This window comes from Passer domesticus, chromosome 15 (genome assembly GCF_036417665.1).
Source record: "Passer domesticus isolate bPasDom1 chromosome 15, bPasDom1.hap1, whole genome shotgun sequence".
In the NCBI taxonomy this organism is placed as follows: Eukaryota; Metazoa; Chordata; class Aves; order Passeriformes; family Passeridae; genus Passer; species Passer domesticus.
In genome coordinates, this window is record NC_087488.1 from 14,686,225 (window position 1) to 14,710,932 (window position 24,708).

The 24,708-nt window shown below is 65.5% G+C and overlaps 1 protein-coding gene across 1 annotated transcript; it reads left to right on the top strand.

Moving 5' to 3' along the window:
- Nucleotides 1-1,664: 1,664 nt before the first annotated feature.
- MYO15A (myosin XVA) lies at nucleotides 1,665-23,774 on the top strand. Its single transcript, XM_064389814.1, has 64 exons — nucleotides 1,665-4,637; nucleotides 5,406-5,488; nucleotides 5,712-5,775; nucleotides 5,866-5,975; nucleotides 6,174-6,248; nucleotides 6,412-6,502; nucleotides 6,639-6,644; nucleotides 6,965-7,068; nucleotides 7,524-7,587; nucleotides 7,672-7,785; nucleotides 7,988-8,149; nucleotides 8,259-8,372; nucleotides 8,469-8,527; nucleotides 8,804-8,927; nucleotides 9,009-9,104; nucleotides 9,179-9,310; nucleotides 9,573-9,698; nucleotides 9,857-9,934; nucleotides 10,299-10,453; nucleotides 10,579-10,624; nucleotides 10,758-10,882; nucleotides 11,119-11,236; nucleotides 11,325-11,500; nucleotides 11,569-11,653; nucleotides 11,932-11,985; nucleotides 12,130-12,211; nucleotides 12,294-12,424; nucleotides 13,302-13,397; nucleotides 13,483-13,718; nucleotides 14,587-14,765; nucleotides 14,864-14,936; nucleotides 15,091-15,282; nucleotides 15,432-15,526; nucleotides 15,614-15,702; nucleotides 15,782-15,908; nucleotides 16,032-16,093; nucleotides 16,217-16,280; nucleotides 16,365-16,503; nucleotides 16,743-16,833; nucleotides 16,916-17,012; nucleotides 17,215-17,336; nucleotides 17,429-17,488; nucleotides 17,678-17,753; nucleotides 18,079-18,194; nucleotides 18,271-18,389; nucleotides 18,476-18,617; nucleotides 18,842-18,953; nucleotides 19,102-19,176; nucleotides 19,559-19,764; nucleotides 19,832-19,959; nucleotides 20,036-20,090; nucleotides 20,194-20,266; nucleotides 20,489-20,562; nucleotides 20,645-20,727; nucleotides 20,901-21,031; nucleotides 21,161-21,255; nucleotides 21,678-21,755; nucleotides 21,993-22,089; nucleotides 22,178-22,338; nucleotides 22,439-22,572; nucleotides 22,674-22,807; nucleotides 23,088-23,221; nucleotides 23,421-23,561; nucleotides 23,651-23,774. The coding sequence occupies exons 1-64, from the start codon at nucleotides 1,680-1,682 to the stop codon at nucleotides 23,750-23,752; spliced, it is 9,720 nt and encodes a 3,239-aa protein (XP_064245884.1). The 5' UTR covers nucleotides 1,665-1,679; the 3' UTR covers nucleotides 23,753-23,774.
- The last annotated feature ends 934 nt before the right edge of the window (nucleotides 23,775-24,708 follow it).

Sequence of the window (24,708 nt, forward strand, 5' to 3'; positions counted from 1 at the left end):
CAGACACATCCCTGTAAGGGGGTGCAGCTGCCCCTGCCCACAGCAGCCCCACTGCTCCTGCAGCTGATCCATGTGGGACAGCGAGTTCCCACTGCTGCTGCTTAAACTTTGATGAGCTGCAGGAATCCAGGCCTGGCATTAACATTTGATGTGGTCACCGCGCTCCCGGGCACGTGTGTGTGCAAGCACACTGCTGGCACCGCCACGGGCCACACGTGTGGCACATGCAACCCCCCTCGCCAGCTGTGTGTGGGCACGTGTGGCACCCTGCCCACACCTGGCACCTGGCATGGCATGAGGAGTGCCCTGCAGGCTCTGGGCTCCCCAGTGCTTCCAGCAGGGCTGTGGAGTTTGGTCTGGTGTTGGGTTCCTCCCTTGGGTGTGTGTTCCTGCTGCTGCCTTGGGCTCTGCAGAATTGTCACCTCTCTCTTGGTGCCGCCGTTTGGCTTCTGGGATCCCGGGGCTCCATCCGACTCCGTGCTGCCTGGAGGAAGAGGCTGATTCCTCAGGGAGGGGCAGAGGAAGCCCCGAGGCGCGGGGAGGGTCCCGTTTTGGGGTAACGCTGCCCTGGGGGGATGTTCCCAACAGCAAGGAGCCTTTCCCTGCTCCTTCGGAAAACTCTCGGGGCCGGCGTGGTGCATCCCTTACATTATTCATGCCGCCGCGAGCCTGGCGGTTGGGTTACAGCCGGATCGCAGGCACGGCACGGCGCTGCCGGCTCGGGGTGCGCGGGAGGCAGGAGCAGCTCCGCCGGGCTGCCCCGGACCGGCTCCCGCCGCCGCAGCGCCATGCCAAGCGGGCAGCCACCGGCGCCCGGGGGAGCCGCGCACCGGCATGTGCCTCGCCACAGCCGGGCACAGGTAAACAGCCAGCCGGGGCCCCGAGCCGGGAGCAGCATCCTGCCCGAGCAGGGCATCGCCTCGCAGCGCCCCGCCGGGGCCGGAGCATGAGCGCCCGCCGCTGCCAGCATGGCCGGCAAGAAGGGGGAGCCCAAAGGGAAGGCGGGCAAAGGGAAAGGGAAGGATGGCAAGAAGGGCAAGAAGGAGGATCCCAACGAGTCGGAGGACGCCTCGGACGCGGAGCTGCTGAAGGCAGAGGAGAGCGAGGAGACGGAGGTGGTGGAGGAGGAAAAGGAAGAAAAGGAGGAAAAGGAGGAAAAGGAAGAGGAAAAGGAGGTGGAAAAGGAGGAAAAGGAGAAAGATGAGGAGGAGGTGGTCGCAGAGGAGCCCAAGAAGGGGAAGGGGAAGAAGGGGTTGCCCAAGGCAGGAGTGGCAAAGAAACTGGGCCGTGGGAAGAAGGAGACGGAGGAAGAGGAGGGCGAGAGCAATGCTGCAACAGCCAAGAAGAACACGAAGGGCACCTCCAAGCTGATGATGGGGCTGGCAACCGACAAGAAGAAGAAAGGGGCCAAGGGTGCAGAGGCCAAGGGCCAGCCCAAAGATTCTGTGGAAGCCAGCCCAGCCGAGGAGGAGGCGGCAGCACCTCCGAAGGCCCGGGCAAAGCGGAGCCTCCGCAGCACCTCGAAGCTCTTCCTGGGCTTCAAGAACCTGGGGCTGCGCCGGCCCAAGAAGGGCCAGTTCAAGAACACATCCCGCTTCTTCTGGGGCCTGCACAAGCACAGCACCAAGAAGAGGAAGAAAAAGAAGAACAAGGCAGTGCTCAAGTCCACCTCCAACCTGATGATGCGCTTCAAGCAGGTGGGCAAGAAGAGGAAGGAGGAGGCCAAGGAGGAGGCCAAGAAGGAGTCGCCATCGAGGCCGTCCTTCCTGCTGCTGCGGCACGGCGGGCAGGACCCCGAGCACGGCTCGCTGCTCTTCCGCCGGCGCCCGGAAAGGAAATTCAAGCCGCGGGCGCAGGTGCTGAGCAAGGCGGCCGCTGCCACGGGCTGGCTGGCCAGGAAGGTGCTGTCCCGGCGCGGGCGGCTGGTGGGGGGCGGCCGGGCCACTGACGCGGCCTGGCTGTCCCGCATCGGTGCCAAGAAGCTGCCGTTCCCCGCGGAAGACGAGATCCTCAGGCACCGGGCCAACATGAAGCGGATCCCTGGCGGTGTCGGGCTGCCGGCGCCCGGCACTCCGCGGCAGGGCAGCATGGCCAGGCGGCCGTCCCGGCGGAGCCTCCGGCGCGCGGCCGCCGAGCCGCCGGCACCGGCACCGCGCTACGGCTGGGCCGAGGAGGAGGACGGAGCCTATGGCCGCCGGCGGGGCTACGGCAAGGAGGATGGAGGCTATGGCTCCCGGCGAGGCTACGGCAGGAAGGAGGATGGAGCCTACGGGCCCTGGTGCAGCCAGCCCAAGGAGGAAGATGGAGCCTACGGCGCTCAGCACGGCTACGCCGAGGAGGATGGAGCCTACGGCCCGTGGCATGGCTACAGCGGGGAGGAGGATGGGGCCTACGGCCCCCAGCACAACTACTCCGAGGAGGAGGAAGGCTACATGCAGAGCCCAGCCTACCCAGCAGGGTATGGATTTGAGGACGCCATGCCGGCCCCCTACTCTGACTACCCCGGCTATGAGACAGAGGAGGAGTATGACTACTACGGGGGGTTTTGGGAGGATGGTGAGCAGCCGGGGCACCCCTACGGCGACTCAGAGCTCGAGGACGAGGGACAATATGGTGGTGGGTCTCCCCTCAGCCTCTACGACCCGTACAGCAGTGACCCAGAGTACGGTGAGGAGGCAGCAGGGCCCTTCGGCTACAGGGGGGACCCCTACGAGGACTTTGGGGAGCCCCTTGCCGGGGGGTACCCTGGGGGCGAGTACCCCGAGCATCGCATCCAGTACAGCGAGGGTGGGTGGGCGCCGCACGCCCAATCCTCCTGCAACCCCTACGCCCTGGGCCTGGAGGAGATCGCGGAGGGCGAGGAGCCCGAGGAGTGGGAAGAAGAGGAGGAAGAAGAGAAGGAGTATCCCTTTTCCATGCTGAGCGCCTCCTCGCTCCGGGGCATGCGGGAGACGCTCTCCTCCAAGCTCTCCCTCAACAGGAAATTCAGGCTCTTCCCCCGACCCCAGGTCAAGCTTTTCGGCAGGGACCGCCTGGACGTCCCCCTGCCGCCGTCCCCACACCTTCCCGCGGCCCGTGACGAAGACGACTACGACGAGTACGAGCCGCCGCCGCCCCCGGCAGCCCCCGGCCCCGCGGCATCCCCGGCACGCCCGGTTTCGGCAGCGCGGGCGTGCGGGAGCCCTCTGGGCCAGTTCCTGCAGCGATCCCTCTCCATTCCTGCCAGCCGCCCGCCGCGAGCTGCCGCGGGGTTTCGGGGGTCCCGCACCCCCCAGCTCTCCTACAGGCGCTCCAGCCGCAGGCTGGCGGGGATGGAGAGCGCCGGTTTGGGGGGCCGGGACTCCTCCCCACCGGGGGGGCCCTGGGGGCAGCCCCCTCCCCGGGAGCCGGGGGCTGCTCGCCGCCCGTCGCTCCGTAACCCCTTCGCCAACCCCGGGCGCTCCTCCTCGCCGCCGCCCGTCCGCCCGCGCCCCGGCAGCGCTCGGGGCGAGGGGCCGCGGCGCTCCCCCTCCCTCGGTGCCAGCCTCCGGCGCTTCGGCCCCGAGCCCCCCGCCCCGCCACCGCCCGCTCCCCGCTCCCCGGGGCCGGGGGCGAGGCGCCCGGGGGGTCCCGCGGCGGGGGGAGCGCTGTCATCGCGCCGTAGCAGCCCCCCCGGGCTGCCGCTCCCCCAGGCCTGGCCCCGGCTTCCCGAGCCCCCCACCAAGGCGGTGAAGCCCCTGCAGAGGAGCCCCTTCCTGGGGCCCTCGTCCCGCCCCGGCAGCCGCCGCCGCGGCCCCTCCTGGGCTGAGGAGCTGCCCCCCTGGCAGGGCAGGGGTCCCGCGGGGGTGCCCCCTCCTCCCAGCCCCGCTCCCGGCACCCCCAAAAGTTTCATCCAGCGCATCGGACAGCCCCTAGCCGGGATGGCCCCGCACTCCCCATCCCCGAGGCCATCTGCTGAAGCGGGGGGCCGCAGCCTCTCCAAGGGGCGCTCCGTGGCGCAGTCCCTGGCTTCGCTGCTCGTAAAGAGCATAGCCCCCAGCAAAGCCCCCTCGCCCTCCCCACCCAGCCGCCTTCCCTCCACCCGCTCGCCCCCCACGCCCCGGCGCCCATCCCGGCGGGACGGGAGCACCCGCCGCTCTCCGAGCCCACCCCCGGGGCGCCGGGGCTGGCCCGAGCTCGGGCGCCCCATCCTCCCGTCCAGCCCGCGGGGCAGCCGCAGCCCCTCGCCGCCCCGCCGCGCCGCTTTCCCGCCGCCCCACGGGCGAGCCCCCGGCTCTCCGGGCGTGCCCCGGCGCGGCGCTCGCTCCCCGGGGCCGGCGGAGCCCACGGAGGGCGCGGGGGCCGGGGAGGAGGGCGCGGGGCGCTACGCGGTGGTGACGCCGCAGGTGCAGAGGCTGGGCTCCTTCCGCCGCGCGTCCCGCATGTACAAGCAGCACTGGTCCACGCAGCACGTCGTGCGGGTGCGGGAGATGCCCGACGCCTGGACGGCCGAGCAGGGGGTCCCCCAGCAGCCCGCCCAGCGCGGCCGGCGGTGGGCAGGCCAGTGGGGAGCCGATATCGCCCGGTACCTGTGCCAGCGCCCGCCGGCGGGCGGCTGGAGGGACAGGCACCCCTGGGCAGACGGGTACCTGGGCAGCAAGCAGCCCTGGCGCAGCAAGGTAACCCCCGCGGGGAGCCCCCTCGGGGGATGGAGCCGGGGGTGGGCTGGCAGCTGGTGGAACCGGGGCAGGGTGGGGAGTTGAGGTGCCTGATGGCTCACCAGGCACGACAGCACCGGTGCAGGGGGGTTTGCGGTGCCCGGGGTGGGGGGGAATGGCTGTAGTGGGTGTCAATGGCTGTAGTGGGTGTCTGGGTGCTGGCGGGGGTGCAGGCTGGAAGAGGGGACCACCAGCGGTTGTGTGTCCCCCGCGAGCGGCCCCTCGGGGGACACTTGATTCTGGCGTATGGAAATGCAGAGACCCGATCCCGGGGACAGGTGCGGGTGGCACGGTGACCCGGTGGGGTGTCCGCTTTCCTGCCCACCCCCCGGCCGGGCGCCAGCGCAGGCTCCCGTGTGACACCTGTCCTGTGTCACCCCTGCACGTGGCCGGGGGGAGCAGCCGCAGCCCCCTGCCACCACCTGCCCTGAAGGTGATGCCCACGGTGAGCGGGATTCCCAGGAGCAGGTTTTTCTGGGACCAGCCCCAAGGTGGCCCTGGTGGCCTCATGTTTCTGTGTTCCAGCACTGCTGTTCTCACCTGACACACCATGCTCCTCCCGGGGGACTGGTTTTGGGGCTGTGGGGTGTTTTATTGGGGTTCCAATGCTGGCTGTGTGTCCCCTGGTTTGGGGTCACAGACGGTGTTTTGGGGTGGTGGTGGTGGCTGGGTGGGACACCTGAGGGTGCTGGCACATCCCTGCTATGATGGGGTGGTTGCTCCTTGCAGATGCAGTCGCTGTGCAGCCTGCCCATCGTGCGGTACCAGGAGCCACAGGAGGAGGACGGGCTGGAGGACATGACCCAGCTGGAGTGAGTGTCCCTGTCCCCTGTGCTGTGACTCAGGGGACAACGGGGCTGCACCCCCAGCCCCACACCCCTGACCCTCCTATCCCACCCCATCTCATCCCAACACGGGCTCTGCTTCAGCCTCCCGGGCCTGGAGATGCTGAGGGCACTCTGGGCACGGCAGAGTCCCTCTGCCACCTCCTCTGTCCCTCTGCCACCCCCTAACTCAGCCTCTGCTCGGCGGCAGGGACCTGCAGGAGGCTGCAGTGCTGAGCAACATCCGCACGCGGTTCGAGCGCCAGCTCATCTATGTAAGCCCAGGGGGACACAGCATCCCCCAGCGAGTGTGGGGCGGGGTCTTTGGGGTGCCAGCTCGCAGCCCCACACCCTCTCTCTGGCAGACCTACATCGGCAGCATCCTGGTGTCGGTGAACCCGTACCGGCTCTACAACATCTACGGCAAGGAGCAGGTGCAGCAGTACGAGGGCAGAGCCCTGGGTGAAAACCCACCGTGAGTACCAGGCTGGCCCCAAACGCCCTGAGGGGACGGGGTCACTGCCACCCTCCATCCCCCGCACTCAGATCCCGCAGCAGAGCCACGGGGTGCTGGAGTGGCTGTGTCTGTGCAAGGGGAAGCTCGGGGCACTTTGGGGGTCCCTGTGCTGGTCCAGCATGGCACCACACCCCCGCCTGCTTCTCCCCACCCCAGGCACCTCTTTGCCATCGCAAACGTCGCCTACTCCAAAGTGATGGATGCCAAACACAACCAGTGTATCGTCATCAGGTGGGACAGGGCTGTCCCCAGGCACAGCCCCTGCTTAACACCACCCTCATTGCTGGGCTGGCCACCAGCCTGGCTTGGCCCCGGGGATGGGCTGCTGGGGGGGTTTGGGGCAGGCACCCCTTGCCTGGTGATGGCCCAGCCAAGCCCCTGCGCTGTGTTTCAGTGGGGAGAGTGGCTCAGGGAAGACTGAAGCCACCAAGCTGATCCTGAGCTACCTGGCAGCCGTCAGCCAGAAACGCAGTGCTGCCCCACAGGTAGGGTGCTGCCCTGGGGACATCCCTGAGTCCCCATGTCCCCATCATCTTCTCCCACCTCCATCCCTCTGTTCCATCCCTCCTCACACCTCTGCTGCTCTCTCCTTGTCCAATGCTTCCACCTGGACCATGGCAGATTGAGGTACCGAGGGGACACGTGGGCTGGGATGGTTCAGGGGGACAGAGAACCATGGTGGCACCTTGGCCATGGCACCCCAGCTGCTGGGGAAAGGCGGGAGGGACAGCAGGAAATCAGTGCATGTGCAGAGATGGAGCCTTTGTGCTCTCTCACATCCTCATTTAACCTGGCTGTGGTGCACACCTCAAATTCGGGCAGCCACGGGTGTGTGCATGGAGCGTGGGGTGACAGGGTGTCACAGGGGAGGTCCTAGCCTGGGAGATGCCCCGTGGTGTGTCGGGTGCCCAGGTTCACCCCCCCAGCTCTCCCCATCCCCACGACAGATCCTGGAGGCGACCCCTTTGCTGGAATCCTTCGGCAACGCCAAAACCGTGAGGAATGACAATTCCAGCAGGTTTGGGAAATTTGTGGAAATCTTCCTGGAGGAGTAAGTAATGCTGAGTAACCTGTGAGTGGCTGCTCCCACCCCATGCCCCCTGCTGCCCCAGGGGTGCCCAGCCCAAGCCTTGTCCCTTGGCTCTGGGAGGACGCATAGGGATGTTTTTGGGATAAATCTGGTATGGAAAGGTGATGGCACCTGAGGACAGGTGGCTGTCCCTGGGGTAAGAGCAGGGTGACCTGGCTGGCACCTTTCCCATCCCCAGTCCCCATCCCTGTCCTCATATCCCATCCCATCCTCTCTTGGCCCCACTGATCCTGACAGGGGGTGCCTGACATCACAGCCAGGTGCAGACACCTCTCCCTGCCCACCCATCCCTGGTGGGAGCATCTGGGGAGCAGCACTGATGTTGGGGGGCGGTGGGGCACGGCTGGGTGTGCTGGGGGGCCACAGCCCCTGCCCACACCGAGGTTGCCAGCCGGGTGCCCCCTGTCCCCCTGCAGCGGCTTGATCTGCGGTGCCATAACCTCGCAGTACCTGCTGGAGAAGTCCCGCGTGGTCTTCCAGGTGCGTGGTGAGGGGGTGCTGGGCTCTGCCCCCCGCTCTGCCCCCTCTGCCACCCCCTCCCCAGCCCTGACCTCTGCTCTCCAGGCCAAGAGCGAGCGCAACTACCACATCTTCTACGAGATGCTGGCAGGGCTGCCGTCCCAGCAGCGGCAGCGGTACTGCCTGCAGGGCGCCGAGACCTACTACTACCTGAACCAGGTACTGTGCCCCTCCCCGGCCCCCCCAGGCCTGGTTTTTGGGGGGCTGCCCAACCTCAGTGTGCTGATGGGCTCCTGAGTCCTCAATGTGTGGATGAGAAAGACGCTCAGGGCAGGGTGACACCCCTATGCTGGGTGCTGACCCCCCATGCTGGGTGCTGACCCCACTGGGACCCACTGATGGACTGAGGGTGTTGTGCCAGGGTGGGAACTGTGAGATCCCGGGCAAGGACGACGCTGAGGATTTCCGCCGGCTGCTCAACACCATGGAGGTGCTGAACTTCAGCGTGGATGAGCAGAACAGCATCTTCCGCATCCTCTCCTCTGTCCTCCACCTGGGCAACGTCTACTTTGAGAAATACGAGGTAGCCCACGGGGAGCCAAGCTGTGCTCCCGGGGCGTGGTTTGGGACGTGGCAAAGGGGGGATCACTGATGCCATGGCACTGATGCCACGGCATCTCTGTGTCCTGCAGACCGACTGCCAGGAGGTGGCCACGGTGGTCAGTGCCACGGAGATCCGCACGGTGGCCGAGCTGCTGCAGGTGTCCCCTGAGGGGCTGCAGAAAGCCATCACCTTCAAGGTGACGGTGAGTGCAGGGAACACAGCTGGGAAGTGTCTCTGGCCCCTGGGGACCACCCTGGGCTGATGTTGCTGCAACCCCATCATGCCATTTCCCAACCAGGAAACGCAGCGGGAGAAGATTTTTACCCCTCTGACTGTTGAAAGCGCCGTGGATGCCAGGTAGAGGGAAGGGGGGGCTGCACTGCAGGAGGGTGTGGGGGGTCTGAAATGCAGATGCAGCCACTGTGCAGCCTGCCCATCAGGTGGTGTGGGAAGTGAAATGCCACGGATGGTGTGGGAAGTGAAATGCCAGCTGGGAAAGGGGATGAGCAGGTCCCCCAGTGTGGATTAAACTGTGGTGATTAAAAGCGATGCTGTGGTGGGTGCTGGCTGTGGCAGTGGAGAACACTGGTGCTTTCCAGAGCTCCAGCACTCTGCTCACCTCTCCCTTCCCAGGGATGCCATTGCCAAGACCCTCTACTCCCTGCTCTTCGGCTGGCTCACGGACCGCATCAACAAGCTGGTGTACCCGCGGCAGGAGGCCCTGTCCATCGCCATCCTGGACATCTACGGCTTCGAGGTGAGCAGGATTCATCCCTCCTCCATCCCCGCTCAATCCCAGCTCCATCCTCCCTGGCTCCATGGATCATCCTCCTTGCAGGACCTCAACTTCAACAGCTTTGAGCAGCTGTGCATCAACTACGCCAACGAGTATCTGCAGTTCTTCTTCAACAGGATTGTGTTCCAGGAGGAGCAGGTGGGGCTGCTGGGCAGTGCTGGGCTCTGCTGTGGGGCTGGGGGCACTGGGCTGACCCGGTGCCCACCCTGCAGGAGGAGTATATCCGGGAGCAGATCGAGTGGAAGGAGATCCCCTTCAGCGACAACCAGCCCTGCATTGACCTCATCTCCCAAAAACCCTACGGCATCCTCCGGATCCTGGATGACCAGAGCTGCTTCCCCCAGGTGAGGGGCAGCCTGGTGATGATTGCTGCCAGCACTGGGAGGCCACTGTGGCTGGGGAATCACCATGGACCAGGGCTGCTCTTCTCCTGGGCTCTGCTGGACAACCTGGGAAATCCCCCAGGTTCCTGCAGGCTGGATAAGCCCAAAGAATCATAGAAACATCATGGAATCACAGAATGGCTTGGGTTGGAAAGGACTTTGGAGATCATCTAGCTCCTGCTGAACTGCCTGAGCTGTGTGTCACTCCTGTGTCCCTTCCCAGGCCACTGACCACACGTTCCTCCAGAAGTGTCACTACCACCACGGGACAAACCCGCTCTACACCAAGCCGAAGATGCCACTGCCCGAGTTCACCATCAAGCACTATGCAGGGAAGGTGACCTACCAGGTGTGTGACATTGGGATGTTAAGGCAGGTTAAAGAGGAGGTTGATCCTGCACCAAGGAGGGAAGTGCATCCCTGGGGGTCTGGCTGGGGTCCTGGAGCTCCTTGCCTCCCCCTGTCATCCTGCCAGGCTGCTCACCATGAGGTGTTGCCATTTGCCAGGTTCACAAGTTTTTGGATAAAAACTATGACCAGGTCCGTCAGGATGTGCTGGACCTGTTCATCAGCAGCAGGACCAAGGTAGGGCCTGGCACTGGCTCTGCAGTGACACTGGGCATCAACAGCCCCCTTCTACACATCCCTTTCCATGTCCCCAAGCATGTCCCCATGGCCAGTGAAGCCCAGGGGGAGCAGAAGCAGGGGATGCCTCTGGCTCCACCCATGGGACCCTCTGGGCTTGACCCCTCAAGCATTTGGCACAAACAGGCACATGGGCTGCTCCTGTGCTCTGTGTTATCCATATCCTCATCCCCATCCCTATCCAGGCAATCCTGCCACAATTAGGGCTGGGCACAAAAGGAGCGGCTGGGCTGAGAAGGAAATGTGGGAGAGCTGCACCATCCCGGCCACCTTCGTCCTCTCTAACCCTTCCTGTGTCCCCAAGGTGGTGGCCAACCTCTTCTTCGGGCACGCCCAGGTGATGGCCCGGCAGAGGAGCCTCATCAGGAGGAGCAGCACCAGGACACGGCGCTACAAGGCTCCTACCGTGGCTGCACGGTTCCAGCAGTCACTCCTGGAGCTCGTGGAGAGGATGGAGAGGTCAGTGTGAGCAGGGTGGGCAGCCAGGCCGTCCTCTGGGCTGTTAGGAGCTGGACCTGAGCCCACGGTGCCTGGGCTGGCTTTGTGCCCTGTTCCCTGTGGATGACAGGGTCTCTCTGTCACAGGTGCAACCCCTTCTTTGTGCGCTGCATCAAACCCAACAACAAGAAGGTGAGAGCCGGGGCTCTCCTGCTGCTGCTGGTGCCTCTGCTACCTGCCCTGATGGCACTGGGAGTAGGTGGGCACACAGTAGATGAGAGTTTGCCCATGCAGTTGTTGATGCTTCTCCCCATCCCCACCCCAGGAGCCGGGGCTCTTTGAGGCCGACGTGGTCAGGACCCAGCTGCGGTACTCGGGGATCCTGGAGACCATCCGCATCCGCAAGGAGGGCTACCCCATCCGCATCCCCTTCCTCGTCTTCATCGACAGGTGCCCGGGGGCTGGGCACTGCCATCCCAGCCAGGCGACACCACAGAGTTTGTGGCTGTTTTGGGGACAGCGTTTGGGCTGGGGTTCCCCCACAGTGGGAGCTGGGAATGCCTCGTGTTAATGCACAGCTCTGGGAGAAGCTGCACCTCCAGGCGCAGCGTTTGTCACCACAGGGAGGGTCTGTGCTGGTGTCCCAGCGGGGTCCTGTGTGGTGACGGTGTCATGGGCTCACCCAGGTACCGCTGCCTCGTTGACATGTGGTCCAACGTCATTCCCAACGGAGCCAACTGTGTGGAGATGCTGAGGAGCCTCTGCCCCGTTAACCCCAGCATGTACTACGTCGGTGTCACCAAGGTACTGTCCCTAGAGGGGGCTTGGCTCCGGTGACGCCCTGAGGGTGGTGATCACGGCGGGGAGCTCAGGGCCTCACCCCTGCTCCCAGCTCTTCCTGAAGGAGCAGCTGTACCAGGCGCTGGAGAGCAAGCGATGCCGTGCCCATCACCTGGCCGCGCTCACGCTCCAGCGCTACGCTCGCACCTTCTTCATCAAGCGGCGCTTCCGCTCCCTCCGCCGCAAGATCGTCCTCCTGCAGAGCCGGGCGCGGGGATACCTGGCCAGGTGGGGGTCCCTGGGGGCGGCGGGCGGGCACGGGCGGGTGGCAGAGGGTGACGGGTGCCCTCCTGCAGGCAGCGGTACCGGCGCATGCGGCACACGCTCATCAAGTTCAGGTCGCTGGTGCACATCTACGTGAACCGCCGGAGGTACCTCAAGGTGAGGTGGGGCCTGTCACATCCCAGGGGGTTCCAGGGGACCTGCTGGCACCCTGCTGCATGTTCAGTCTGGAGAGGACACAGTGGCATCCCCAGATTGTGAGCCCCACAACGTGCCACCCTGCCAATCTCCTCCGTGCCCCACTGGGTATGGGCAGTGCCTTTTTGGGGTGAAAACCCTGCTGATGTTGGGGAGAGGGCAATGGCAGCCCAGGGTGCCGTGATGCCTCAGGGTCTCCCTTCCTCCGGTGGGACTCAGCACGGCTGCTCTGCTTGCAGAGGAAGGAGGATGCTCGCAGGAGAGCCGAGGAGGAGAAGGAGAGGATGAAGCAGGTAAAGCTGTGCGAGCACACGTGTGATGCATGTGTCACTATGCCCTCATTCCTGCCCATCCCTGTGCTCCTGGCCGCGGCACCCGTGCCTGCTGGGGCAGGGACCAGCACGGCAAGCGGGCACATCCCTGTGCTGCGGCGGCAGGAGCTGACGCGGAGGGAGGTGGTGGATGTCACCCACCTGGAGATCCCGGCCGAGCTGATGGGGCTGCTGGAGGCCGCTGCAGGTGAGCGGGTCCCGCACCGCCGTCGCTCCCAGCCCCTTGTTCCCCCCACGACGGCCGTGCCGTAGCTTCCCGTGTGCCGCAGCCGCTCGGGAGGTGAATGCCGGCTGCGTGGTGCTGGTGCCGCCGCCGGCGCTGCAGCCCGACCCCCAGCTCACCCTCCCGCTCGACATCAACGACTACCCCATGGCCAAGTACGTGCGGGGCCACTTCCAGGTAAGGTGGGCAGCGGGGAGCTTTTCCCGGCGGGCAGACAGACAGCTTTTTGGGGAGTCCCTGGCGCCCCGGTCGTGGTGGAGCAGTGAGGTTCAGGGTCCCCGTGGTGGCTCCCCGCGCTGTCCCACCGGGCTCTGCCCCGGCTCCCACCCCGGGGACACCACGGGTAGCAAGAGAGGCTGGATCCGGGGTGGCTGTGGTGCTGTGGGGAGCTGGCTGCCACCTCCCTCCCTCCCCGTGGGTTCCTGTCGTCTCCAGAGGCCGGGGGGACCCTGCTGAGGTTATCGGAGAGAGACCCGCTGAGCCCTCCTGGACGCCCGGCGCGGGGCGGATCCGGAACGCTGGGGCGGGAGACCAGGTCGCTTTGCTCCCGGGACCCCGGCCCCACCCACCGTCACTTTGCCCCATTCCTCCTCCTCATCCCTACTTTTGCCCCGCGTTTCCCAGTCCCCGGCATCCTGAATGACAGCACCGGGGCTGGATAAGGCTCTCAGCCGTGCCGAGGTGTTGCCATGGAACTACAGAATGGTTTGGGTTGGGAGGGACCATCCAGTTCCACTCCCTGCCATGGGCAGAGACACCTTCCACCAGACCAGGTGGCTGCAAGCCCTGTCCAACCTGGCCTTGAACGTTTCCAAGGATGGGGCAGCCACAGCTTCTCTGGGCAACCTGTGCCAGGGCCTCACCACCCATCTCTGGTGCTGCCAGCACAGCCTGAGCCCCTCCCTGCCCCACTCCCAGGACGCTGCTGGCCCCATCCCTCACCCCAGCCCTTTGGCAGCCCCACAAGCTCCAACACCATGCTCAGCACCGCGGGGCCAGCCCCTCGTGGCCTGAGGCTGTCCCCAGGTAGCCATGGGTGCGGGTGTCACCGCAGGAACCCGCATTTGGGATGCTGACGGCCCCGCTGAAAGCCCCCCTCACCCGGCTGGATGAGGAGCTGTGCCACGAGGCTCTCAGCCTCTTCCAGCTGGTAGGTGGGATGGCACGGGGTCCATCACCGCAGTCTCCTGCTCTGTGGTGGGGCCAGAGGGAGGACCTGGCTGTCCCTGTGGCAGATCCTGCGGTTCATGGGGGACCCGGGGCTGGGTGGCCAGCAGGAGACCCTCTTTGGCAACTACATCGTGCAGAAGGGGCTGTCGGTGCCGGGGCTGCGGGACGAGCTCCTGGCACAAGCTGCCAACCAGGTGTGGAGGAACACCAACGTCAACAACGAGGAGAGGGGCTGGCTGCTGCTGGCCACCTGCCTCAGCGCCTTCCCCCCGTCCGCCGCCTTCGACAAGTACCTGCTCAAGTGAGCTGGGCACGGGCTCTGGGGTGGGGAATGGGCACGGCTGGCACCTCGGGAACACACTGCTGCTCCTGCCTGGGGACACTGCTGGGGCTTTTCAGGGCTCTCCTGGCACCTGTGGCTGAGGTTGCTGCCTACACCCCAGCTGGTTCCTCCACGATTGCGTGGGCCAGCCTGGCACGCATGGCCAGGTCCTGTTGGGAATGCTCTGAGGTCCCTTCAGGATCCCTCTGGCCAAGCTGGCATATGTGCCCATGTCCCTCTAGGTTCCCTAGGGCCAGCCTGGCACACGTACCCAGCGATACTTGCCAAGTCCCACTAGGGATGCTCTGAGATCCCTCCAAGATGCCTTGGGCCAGCCTGGCACATGTGCCCAGAGATCCCTCCAGGGATGCTGTTAATCCCTCTGTATAGTAGAAACAGGCAATCCTCCAGCTGGGGAATAATGTGCTCTGACTCCAATGCTTCAGAAAGCTGAACAAATGCTTTATTAAGCTATACTATATTCCACTAATGCTATACTAAAACTATACTAAAGAGATCCTATACTAAAGAATACTAGAGAAAAACCTGTGTCTCCAGACAGTCACAACACATGTGGATCCAATTGGTCAAGGAATCAAAACAACCCTCACCAGTGTCCAATTAACAAGTAACTCTGGGTAAATAACCTGTATAACACATTCCACATGTGCCAAACAGCAGGAGCAGTGAACAGAGATAAAAATTGTTTTCTCTTCTTCTGTGAGCTTTCTCTGCCTTCCCCACAAAAAATCCTTGGGGAAGCTGTGCCTGCTGCTCTTTATGAAGAGAGCTGTGTCCACACCTCTGTGGTCCCAGCCTGGCACACAGGACCCTCCCTTCCCCTCAGGTTCGTGTCAGACTACGCCTTCGCCGGCTACAAGCCGGTGTGCCAGCGCAAGCTGATGCACGCCATGGCCCGCTCGCAGCTGGGCGCCGCGGCCGCCCGCGCCTTCCCCCCGTCGCTGCTGGAGTGGACGGCGAACCGGCAGCAGGCCAGCATGGCCCTGGACCTGCACTGCTTCAACGGTGCGAGGGCGCGGCGCTGGCGAGGGCTGGCACCAGGGTGGTCACCCTCACGGGCAGGGGGCATTGGTGGCACCTGCTCATTGTGCTTCCCTCCCCAGGTGACCAATTCTCCTGCCCCATCCACTCCTGGAGCACAGGCGAGGAGCTGGCAGGGGATGTCCTGAAGCTCAGGTACGTGCTGGCTTGGCACCCACCCACCCTGTGGGTCACACTGTCACCTGGGGCTGCCTTCAGTGTCCCCAGGATGTGGGACCTGAATGCCCAGCCCATGGGCAGGGTGTCCCTGTGGAGCCCGTGCCCATCCCCAGTGTCTGGCTGTTGGCAGAGGGCTGGCAGAGGGCTGGCGTGGCTGGTCTGTGGCTATGAAGGCAGGTGCCCAGTGGGCTGAGCTGGCTGGACACGACTACGTCCTGGACCTTGTCTCCGACCTGGAGCTGCTGCGGGGCTTCCCCAGGCAGAAATCCTGCTTCCTCATCGCATGGGATGGCACCGAGAGCCACAGCAGGGACAGCCGGCCGTAGGTACCCGGGCAGGGATGGTGCCCCACTGTGGGGCTGGTGGGGGAGCCCTGGCACCGGGCTGGAGGGGTGCCAGGGCTGGGTGGGCTCCTGAGGGGAAACCTGGCACCCAGCGGGTGTTTGATGAGTGCATCCTCGCTCTCTGCAGGGTGCTGGGACACGGATTTGATTTGGATGAAGTGCCTCCTCCCCCAGCTGTGAAAGCCCCCACGCTGCCCTCCATGGAGGCGTACCACCCCCATGGTAGGGCACTGTTCCCCACAGCTCCTGTCCCCCAGCGCTGTGACAAAGCCCTGCCATGCCAGTGGTCCTTGCCTTGTCCCCTCACAGATGGGGAATTTGGGGAGCCACGCAGCCAGAAGGGTCTGGACCGGTACCTGGACAGTCTCTTTGACCCCGTGCTCTCCTACGGCAATGGGGTGAGAGGGGTGTCCCCCTGCCCGAGGCATTTTGGGGGGCGGGTGGCTTGGCCACTGTGCCCTGACACCTGTCCCCCAGGAGCTGGAGAAGCCATCCATCCTGTCACAGAGGCTGAAGGGAGGAGGTGGCGTGGGAGGGGGGAACAGTGGCACTGATGCCACCCAGAGCAAACCTCCCGTGGCTGCAGAGATGCATCAGCAGAGGGGTGAGTGCCTCCAGCAGTTCCACACCCCCAGCCAGCCCTGTGCCTCAGTTTCCCTGGTGTGGGGAACATCCCTGCACCCAGAGCCCCACAGGTGTGACGGAGCTCTCCTCTTTGCTGCCACAGGCACAGAGCCAGACCCGTCCCCACAGCGCCGGGCAGATGCCAACCAGCCACCCGGAGCCTCGGTCAGTGCACGGGGCAAGGAGGGGTCAGGGCCCTTCTCTGCTTCAGGGCACCTCTCTGGGGCAGCCCCTGGGCATGGGGGCAGCTGGAGGTGCCAGGTGTTGACAGCATCGTGTCCCTTGCAGGGCAGAGTGACAGAGGGGACGCCAGCCCACGTCCCCCAGCCCCGGCCCTACTCACAGAAAGCAGGTAAGGGGTCCTGGTGCATGGGGGTGGCCACGGGGGCTCGTGGCACCGAGCCAGGGCCCCTGAGCCGTGTGCTCGGCTCCGCAGCAGCCGCGGGCCGGCGGTGGCCGGGAGAGCCCGTGCGGCATTCCCGGCTGAACTCGGAGCACTTCCCGCGGCCCACGCACGACATCCGCAACATCATCCGGCAGTGCCAGCCCGCCCCGCGCAGCTCCCAGCCCCACAGGTGCACACCGGGGCCCCGCCACGCCCGGGGCTTCTCCCGCCTGCCGCTGCCTGTGCTGGTCCTGGTGCCGGGGTGCAGGGAATGCCGGGGTGTAGGGAATGCTGGGGTGCAGGGAATGCTGGGGTGCAGGGAATGCCAGGGTGCCCCAAGTGATGGGGCTGCAGGTGGTGTCAGGTCCAGGGAATGCTGGGGTGCAGCTGGTGTTTGGGTTCAGCTGCTGTGGGGTGCTGTCTCGGCAGCAAGCTCTTTGGGAAGAAGCTGGACCCCCATGAGGAAGCCATGCAGATCCTGAAGGAGCAGCTCTCAGCAGCCCGGGTGCCATCGGCTGTGGTAGGGATGTGGCCGCCCCCGTGTCCCCCTGACGAGGCTGGCGTGTCACTGGCACTGCCCACAGCCCCTCTGTGCCTCGCAGGGGCCCAAGGAGGTGGTGGCTGCCGTGAAGCCGGTGCCAAGTGCCAGGTACCAGCCGCGAGCACCCACAGGACGTCCTGCAGCCACGCAGCCCCCAGGTATTGCTGGGCAGAGCTGTGGCACTGGGGACCACGGTGGGGTGAGGCACTTGGCCCTCCCAGTGGCATGGCTGATGCCTGGTGGGATAACTGCTGTGTCCGGCTCGGGCAGAGAGCTGCTCCCCGTGCCTCAGTTTCCCCAGGTAGAGGCAGCTGTTGGTGGTTCCCCCTGGGGATTGCAAGGCTTTCTGTCCCTTTGCAGTCTTTGTCTCCCGGGAGCTCCCGTCCGAGGCGCAGCAGGTCCAGACCCAGCTGCACCGCAGCTGCAGCGAGGACTTCTACACCTACCACAACGTGCCCTGGAAAATATTCATCCGGAAGGAGGTGCAGATTATGAGGACACCTGGGCACAGGTTGGTGCCAAGGTCCTGCCGGGATAAGGGCTTTACACCAAGCCCTGGCCTCTCTCCTGGCAGGTTTTCTACCCCAAGGACAACATCAACAACCCACTGCTGCTGGACCTCATCTTCAGGCAGGTGAGGCACCGAGCTGGCCCCGCAGCCCCCGGGGTCCCCTGGGCATGGGGCACTCCCCAAGGGGGTGATGATTTACTCATCCCACTGTGGCCATCCTGCCATGGAGGAGCTGGGGCTGTTGCAAGCTGGGGCTGGGGGGATTTTTGCTCCTCCCCACACGAGCCCACTGCTCCTCACCCCCTTTCCCAGATCTTCAGTGATGTGCTGTCTGACACCTGCATCCGGATCAGCCACGAGGAGCGGCTCCGCCTGAAATCCCTCTTTGGTAACCCTGTGTCCTGCTGCTCCCTGCCTGGGGGCTCACACCCAGCCACTCTTGTGCCTGTCCTCATCTCCTGGGTCTCTATCTCCAAGCCAGGACTGGCTCTGCTTAACCTTGGGTAGTTTTGCCTCCAAAAGCAATGACCCCCCTGTAATTTAGTGCTCCACAACATCACAGGTTGTGTCAGGTCTCAGGACACACATCTGTCCCTGCAGCACAGTCCTGCCAGGCATGGGAAGGGATGAGCATCCCTGCTTCTGCTGGGATCTCTGTCCACATCCTCTCCAGGCAGAGGATGCTCACAGGAGATATTTCCCTCTCCCCACAGCGGAGAACAAGCTGGACTCCTTCAGCCCCGTGGCCACCGAGGGTGTCAAGAGGGAGATCATTGCCGCGGCCCGGGATGGCTGCGAGGTGTACTTCTCCCGCCTCTTCCCTGCCACGGTGAGGGGCCAGCAGGGTCAGCAGGGGGGGCATCGTGTCCCTGTGCCCCTGGCTGAAGTGCTGGCCTGGCCCCCAGGGCAGCGTGGGGACGGGTGTGCAGATCCTGGCCGTGTCCCACGCTGGCATCAAGCTGCTGCGGGTGGTGAAGGGCACCAACGTCCCCGGGGAGCAGCTGCGGGTGCTGCGAGCCTACAGGTAGGGGTGGCCAGGGTGGGGTGGGTGCTGCAGGGTGCTGCACCCACAGATGCCGGGTGTTTCAGCCTCCCCTCGCCCTGCCCCAGCTACCCCGACGTGCTCTTCGTGACCACCCCATCCAGGAACATGCTGGAGTTCAACCTGCGTGGAGAGAAGCTCATCCTCTTCTCCCCCAAAGCCCCCCAGGTCAAGGTCATGGTCGACCACTTCATCACAGAGCTCAGGAAGGTGGGGGGTGCCCCGGGGCCGGGGTGGGTTTGTCCTGGGGGTCAGACCCTGTCTGTGTGTCCGTGTTTGGGAGGTTGGGGTGGGCAGAGGAGGGCATCCTGTGAGTGGGACCGTGGATGGATTTGGGGGAGTGGTCCTGAGGCTGTGGGTGCTTGAAGGGCCAGTGCTGGGTGGGGTGTGGGTGTCCCTATGTGCATGGGCTGTGCCAAACCCCCTGTGCCCAGGACTCCCACTATGTGGTGGCCGTGAGGAACTACAGCCCCGAGGACAGGGGCCAGCTCAGCTTCCACAAAGGGGACATCATCCACCTGCAGTCACTGGAGCACCCTGAGAGAGGTGAGGGACCCCCAAAGCCCCCCATGCCAAAATGGGGGACACAGGGGCAGCAGGCTGCTGGCTTGCCCTGCCCTGGAGGTGGCTGTGTGCTTGCCTCGCATCCTGTGACACCCCATGTCCCCATGGTGTCCCCATGGTGTCCCTGCAGACCACTACTATGGCTGCGTGGTCCGCAAGAAGGTGATGTACCTGGAGGAGCTGAAGACAGGCACCCAGGATTTTGGTGGGTGCCACACTGTCCCTGTGTGTGTCCCTGAGCTGTGTCTGGGGCCCCTCGTGGGTCTGGGGCATGTGGCAGGGTCCTGCCTCTGTCACCTCTCAGCAGGATGGTTTGGGGTCTTTTTGGCACTGACGTGATGCAGGGAGATGCTCCCCTGCAGCTCCCACCCTGGTGCCACCCATGTCCCTCGGGTGACAGGCTTTGTGGCCCCTGTTCTGCACCTTTCCCTTGAGTGATGCCAACTGCAGCTGCTTCCAGCCAAAACCCATGGCCGGATCCCTGAAAAGCGCTGGGGGTGCAGAGATGGGAGTGAGCAGGCAGAGAATGTCAGGGGTGACCCCACGGCTGCCAGCCCTCTGCCATCCCCACCATCTGTCTGGCACAGGGTGGAAGTTTGGGGCCATCCACGGCAGGTCAGGGCTCTTCCCTGCCGAGTACGTGCAGCCCGTGGCGGCGCCCGACTTCGTGCACCTGCCTGCCGAGAGGAAGGAGGAGCCCAGGGACAAGCAGGGCAAAGTGGCGGCGTCGGCGGCCGTGGCCGTGGCCGTGGCCTCCACTGCTGCTGCCCAGGAGCTGGACCGCAAAACCGAGGTGGGTCCTGGCCCGGAGCTGTCCCCGGTGCTGGCCCTGCCCGGTGCCCACTGCCCCTGCTCTGCAGGTGTCCCCAGCCAGTGCCAGCTTTGAGGAGGAGGGAGATGGTGATGAGCAGCTCAGGGATGTCACCGGGGCCTGTCCCATGCTGGCCTTTGCCCAGCGGCATTTCCGCGCAGCGCGACGTGGGACCACGTGAGTGTCAGTGGTGGGACGGGGCATGACATGGTGGGGACACCTGTGCCCACGTCCTGCCTTGTCCCTCTGCCAGGGACTCCCGTGGGATGAAGGTGCCAAGTGTGCTGGAGATGCTGACGTTCACCAAGGTGTGGGGAAGTGGGGTTCTGGGGTGCCTTGTCCTGCTGTCACCTGCAGGTCCCTTTGAGGTCCCAGCAGGGTCCCAGAGCTGGCCCTCTCCCCCCGCTCCAGATTCCCATTCAGGAGTCACTCATTGAGTTTGTGGATGGTGGCCTCAACAAACTGGCTGCTGAGGCTTTCCAAGGTAGGCAGGGGCACGAGTGTCCTGTCCCCCTGTCCCTCAGCCATCCCCAGCCCTGTCCTTGCAGAAGGGTGGGGCTGGACTGGGATGGGCAGAAGAGGTGTCCTAGGGGAGTTTAGTTCTGGTCCCACTGCTCCATGTGCCCAGGATGTGCCCACCCAGGAGAGCACGTCCCTGGGGAAGGGACATGCTGACCTGTGTCACGTGTGGCTTTGTTGTCCCCAGCCGTGATGAAGTTCATGGGTGACCACCCCCTGCGGGGGCACACAGAGCTGGACGTCGTCTGCACCATCCTCAAGGTAAATCATCACTGGGGCGCTGAGTCCTGGGGGTGGCCTGGGCAGGGGGTGACAGAGAGGTGGCAGCTGTGCCTGTCCCCAGCTGTGTTCAGAGCACGAGGTCCTGCGGGATGAGGTGTACTGCCAGATCATCAAGCAGATCACCAACAACACCAGCTCCAAGCCGTGAGTCCCTACACCCAGAGGCTGGCACTGGGACACTTGTACCCTGGCCAGGCCCAGCTGCTCCAGCCTGGGGGGACACCTGGGGACCTCATCCTGTGCTGCTGCCCAGGGTGATGGTGCCACCATGGGCACCCTCACCCTGCTCAGGGGATCAGCCCTGGCTGTTCCCACAGGGACAGCTGCCAGAGGGGCTGGAGGCTGCTCTACATCCTCGCCGCCTACTACAGATGCTCTGAGGTGCTCCGGCCCTTCCTCGTGTCCTTCCTGCAGGATGCCAGCAGGCACCCGGAGCTGCCTTTCCACGGTAGGGGCTGGCACACACCCCAGGGTGCTGGGGACACTGTGGGAAAGGTGTCACAGAGCTCAGGAGGAGCTCTAACAGAGCCAGCGTGCAGCTCAGCCCCGTCCTTCATCCCGGTCCCTGCTCTGCCAGGCATCGCCAAGGCCTGCGAGCAGAACCTGAGGAAAACCCTGCAGTTTGGTGGCCGCAGCCTCTTCCCCAGCAGCATGGAGCTCAAGGCCATGGTGGTGAGGCATGGGGCTCGTGGGTGCCCGTGGGGTGGAGCAGGGCTGGTGTCAGCTTGAGAACCCCCCCAGAAGTTCTGGGTACCCACATGGGGTCAGGTTCTCCCTGTGGACTTGGGATCTCCCTCAGACACCACCCTGGAACTGAGCTGATGCTTTTTGGGGATCTTTCCAAAGGAGCACAGCCCTTCTTAGGGTCTGCTCTTCACCACTTTGGGGGTACCCTGAGCCTTCAGGGGTCCCCAGTGGGGATGGAGCTCTATGGACATGGGGTGGGGGCATGATGGTTCAGGTGGACAGGATGGGCAAGAGACAGGATGAGCCCAAAGGGATGGTTCCTTAGGGACAGCTGCAGGATTTGGGGTGTCCTGTGGGTTCTTGCTGTGTGAAGGCCCCCCTGCACCCCAACGTGTCCTCCCACACAGGCTGGACGCAGCGCCAAGCGCCAGCTCTTCCTCCTGCCCGGCGGCATCGAGAGGCACCTCAAGATCAAGACGTGCTCGGTGAGCCAGAGGGGACAGGAGGCTCAGTGCACCCCAAGATCATGGTGACACCTCAGCTGTGGGCACCCAGAGGGGCTGGGTGTGGGGGGCTGCACCCTTTGGCTGTCCCTGCTGTGGGACTTGATCCTCTGGGAAAAGCGGATCATCACCGGGATGAGCCTCAGTGCAGGGCAAGTTGGTGGCCCGAGCACAGCAGGGGGACGTGGCAGTGTCCCAGCCTCCTGTCCCTGTGCCCAGGTGGCTCTGGATGTGATCGAGGAGCTGTGCTGTGAGATGGGGCTGCAGAATCCAGAGGCTCTGGAGGAATACATCCTCTTTGTGGTGACCGAGAGAGGTGAGGAGCTGGCAGGGGTGGGACATTCGGGACAGGACAAGCCATGCGGGTGGCGTGGTGGCCATCCTCAGACTGCGGGGTGGCACAGGGCAGAGCGTGCGGCCGCTGACCCGCCGGGAATACGTCCTGGACGTGGCTGCCGAGACGGAGCTCCGGGACACCAGCTACACCTTCTGGTGCCGCCGCGTGGTCTGGAGCCAGCCCCTCAAGTTCGACAACGAGCTCTACGTCACCGTCCACTACAACCAGGTCGGGCCACCCCCTCAGCCTCCCCCAGGGCCACCTCCCTGTCCCCCTCAGAGCGTGCCCTGTCCCCAAGCCGTGTCCCTGTGCTCTGTCCCCCTCCCAGGTGCTCCCTGACTACCTCAAGGGGCTGTTCACCGTCCTGCCGCCGGCGAGGCCGGGAGAGCAGCACTTCCCGCACGTGGCCAAGCTGGCCGCCCTCCAGCACCGAGCCAAGGACCGCCACCACCTCCCCACGGCGTACGGCAGGGGACAGGGCACCTGGAGGGGGGGGAAACACGCGTCCCGTGGGGCTGGGGACGCGCTGGCCAGCGCTGGCCCTGACCTCGGGCTCCCCACAGGCGGGAGATGCAGGACTACGTGCCCCCGCAGCTCTTCCGCCTGCTGAAGCCGCAGTCCTGGCTGCAGATGGTGACCCAGCACGTGCAGCAGGCACAGGCACTCAGCGCCCACCAGGCCAGGGCACAGTTCCTGGGTGAGGGGACAGGGAGGTGACATCCACAGCGGGAGGATGCAATGCTGCTGGGGATGTGGTCCTGCTGGGGGTGCGATGCTGCCTGGAGGGTGATGATGATGGGGATGGGATGCTGCTAGGACAGCCAGCCCTTGTCCCTGCACGTGCAGGTTGGATTGGCAGGACATGACAGGCTGCTGCCAGGCCCCACTGGGACACCCATTTTTCCCCTCGGATGCTCCTGGGGACTGGGCAGATGGGGCTGGCAGTGGGCACTGAGAGCCCGTCCTCTGCCCCGCAGGGCTGCTGAGCGCCTACCCCATGTTTGGCTCGTCCTTCTTCTACATCCAGAGCTGCAGCAACAACGCCATTGTTTCGCCCTGCATCCTGGCCGTCAACCAGAACGGCCTCAACTTCCTCAGCAAGGAGACCCACGTAGGTGTGGGACACGTGGAATCATGGAACTGCTCAGGCTGGAACAAACCTTAACGCTCATCCAGTTCCACCTGCTGGCAGGGACACCCTCCACCAGACCAGTTTGCTCCGAGCCCTGTCCAAACCGGGGTCCGTGGTCCCCTGAGGGGGGTGGGTTCCCCTGTCACCCTTAGGGGCCACCCCCCTGTCCCCCTCCCAGGAGCTGATCGCCAAGTTCCCGCTGAGTGAGATCCAGTCCACGCGCACGCAGCGCCCCACGGCCGGCTCCAGCTCTCCCTACGTGGAGATCACCCTGGGAGACCTCCTGGCCCAGGGCATCACCCAGCTGCAGCTGGAGCAGGTCGGGGACACTTGGGGACATCGGGGGGGCCCTGCTGGGGCTGTCACAGCGGCGGCACGGCCACTGCCCGTCGGCGTGTCCCTCTGCAGGGCCTGGAGCTGTGCCGCGTGGTGGCCGCGCACATGGAGAGGCTGCTGGGCGCCCGGGAGAAGAGGCTGACGCTGCCGCCCAGCGAGATCACCCTGCTCTGAGCCCGCCATGGCCGGACCCCCGGGACCCCGAACCCCCCGGACCCTGGACCCCCGGCACCCCGGCAGGGGGGACAGAGGGTGCCGTGACCACGGGGTGTCCCCAGCTTGGCCAGTGGCCGCTGTCCCCCTGTCACCACCCCGCTCTTGTTCTGGAGTTTTATACACGCCCGGCATGACTCGGTGTCCGTGGTTTTGTGTTGCGCTCGCTGCCGCAGGGGGGATGCTGCCCGCCGTGTCTGACCGATCACCATGTGTTTCCTATTCCCGGTGCCTCGGTTTCCCCCACCGGTCTCCGTTTCCCCATCCCGCCCGTGCCTCAGTTTCCCCCGCCCCTCCCCTTTCAGTCACGCCCCTCCTCCTGTCGCGCTCGTCGCGTCCGCCAGGGGGCGCCGGCGCCGCGCGCCCGCCGCCACCTCCGCGCCCCTCCCTCCCCGCCACGCGCGCGCGCGCGCTCCAACCGCCCAATCAGCGGCCGGCCCGCGGAGCTCGCGGCCGCCCCCCGGCCAATCAGCGCCGCGCGGGGCGGGGCTGCCGCTGCCGGTTAACGGCGCCGGTGGGCGCGCGCCGGGGGGGGGAAAGGGGCGGGAGCGGGTGGCGCGCTCTGCCCGTACGCGCGCGGGAGGGGCGGGGCCGGGGCGGCGGCGCGTGCGCGGCGGGGCGGGGCGTGGCGCGGGCCGGCCCCGCGGCGCTCCGGGATGTCGGGCCGGCTCCTGGTGACGTAGCGGGAAGGGCCGCGCCAGACCCCCGCCCGCCGCCGCCCCCCGGCACGGCACGGGACCCCCCCCACGCCTCCTCCGCTTATCCCCCGCCATGGGCAGAGCCGCGGCGGCGGGAACGGGGGCCGCCGCTGGGAATGTGCCAGGCCCTGCCGCCGCGTGAGCACCGGCAGCGTTGTCCGCGCCCGCCCCGGGCCGAGCCGTGAGTGTGGCCCCGGCAAGGAGGGAGGGAGAGGGCGG

Excerpts from the sequence above, each read along its gene's own strand:
- MYO15A (XM_064389814.1), top strand. The coding sequence starts at position 1,680 with ATGATGCGCTTCAAGCAGGTGGGCAAGAAGAGGAAGGAGGAGGCCAAG. Across the intron at positions 19,177-19,558 it reads GACAGGCACCCAGGATTTTG|GGTGGAAGTTTGGGGCCATC; the intron begins GTGGGTGCCACA and ends TGTCTGGCACAG. Across the intron at positions 22,573-22,673 it reads CGCCACCACCTCCCCACGGC|GCGGGAGATGCAGGACTACG; the intron begins GTACGGCAGGGG and ends GGCTCCCCACAG.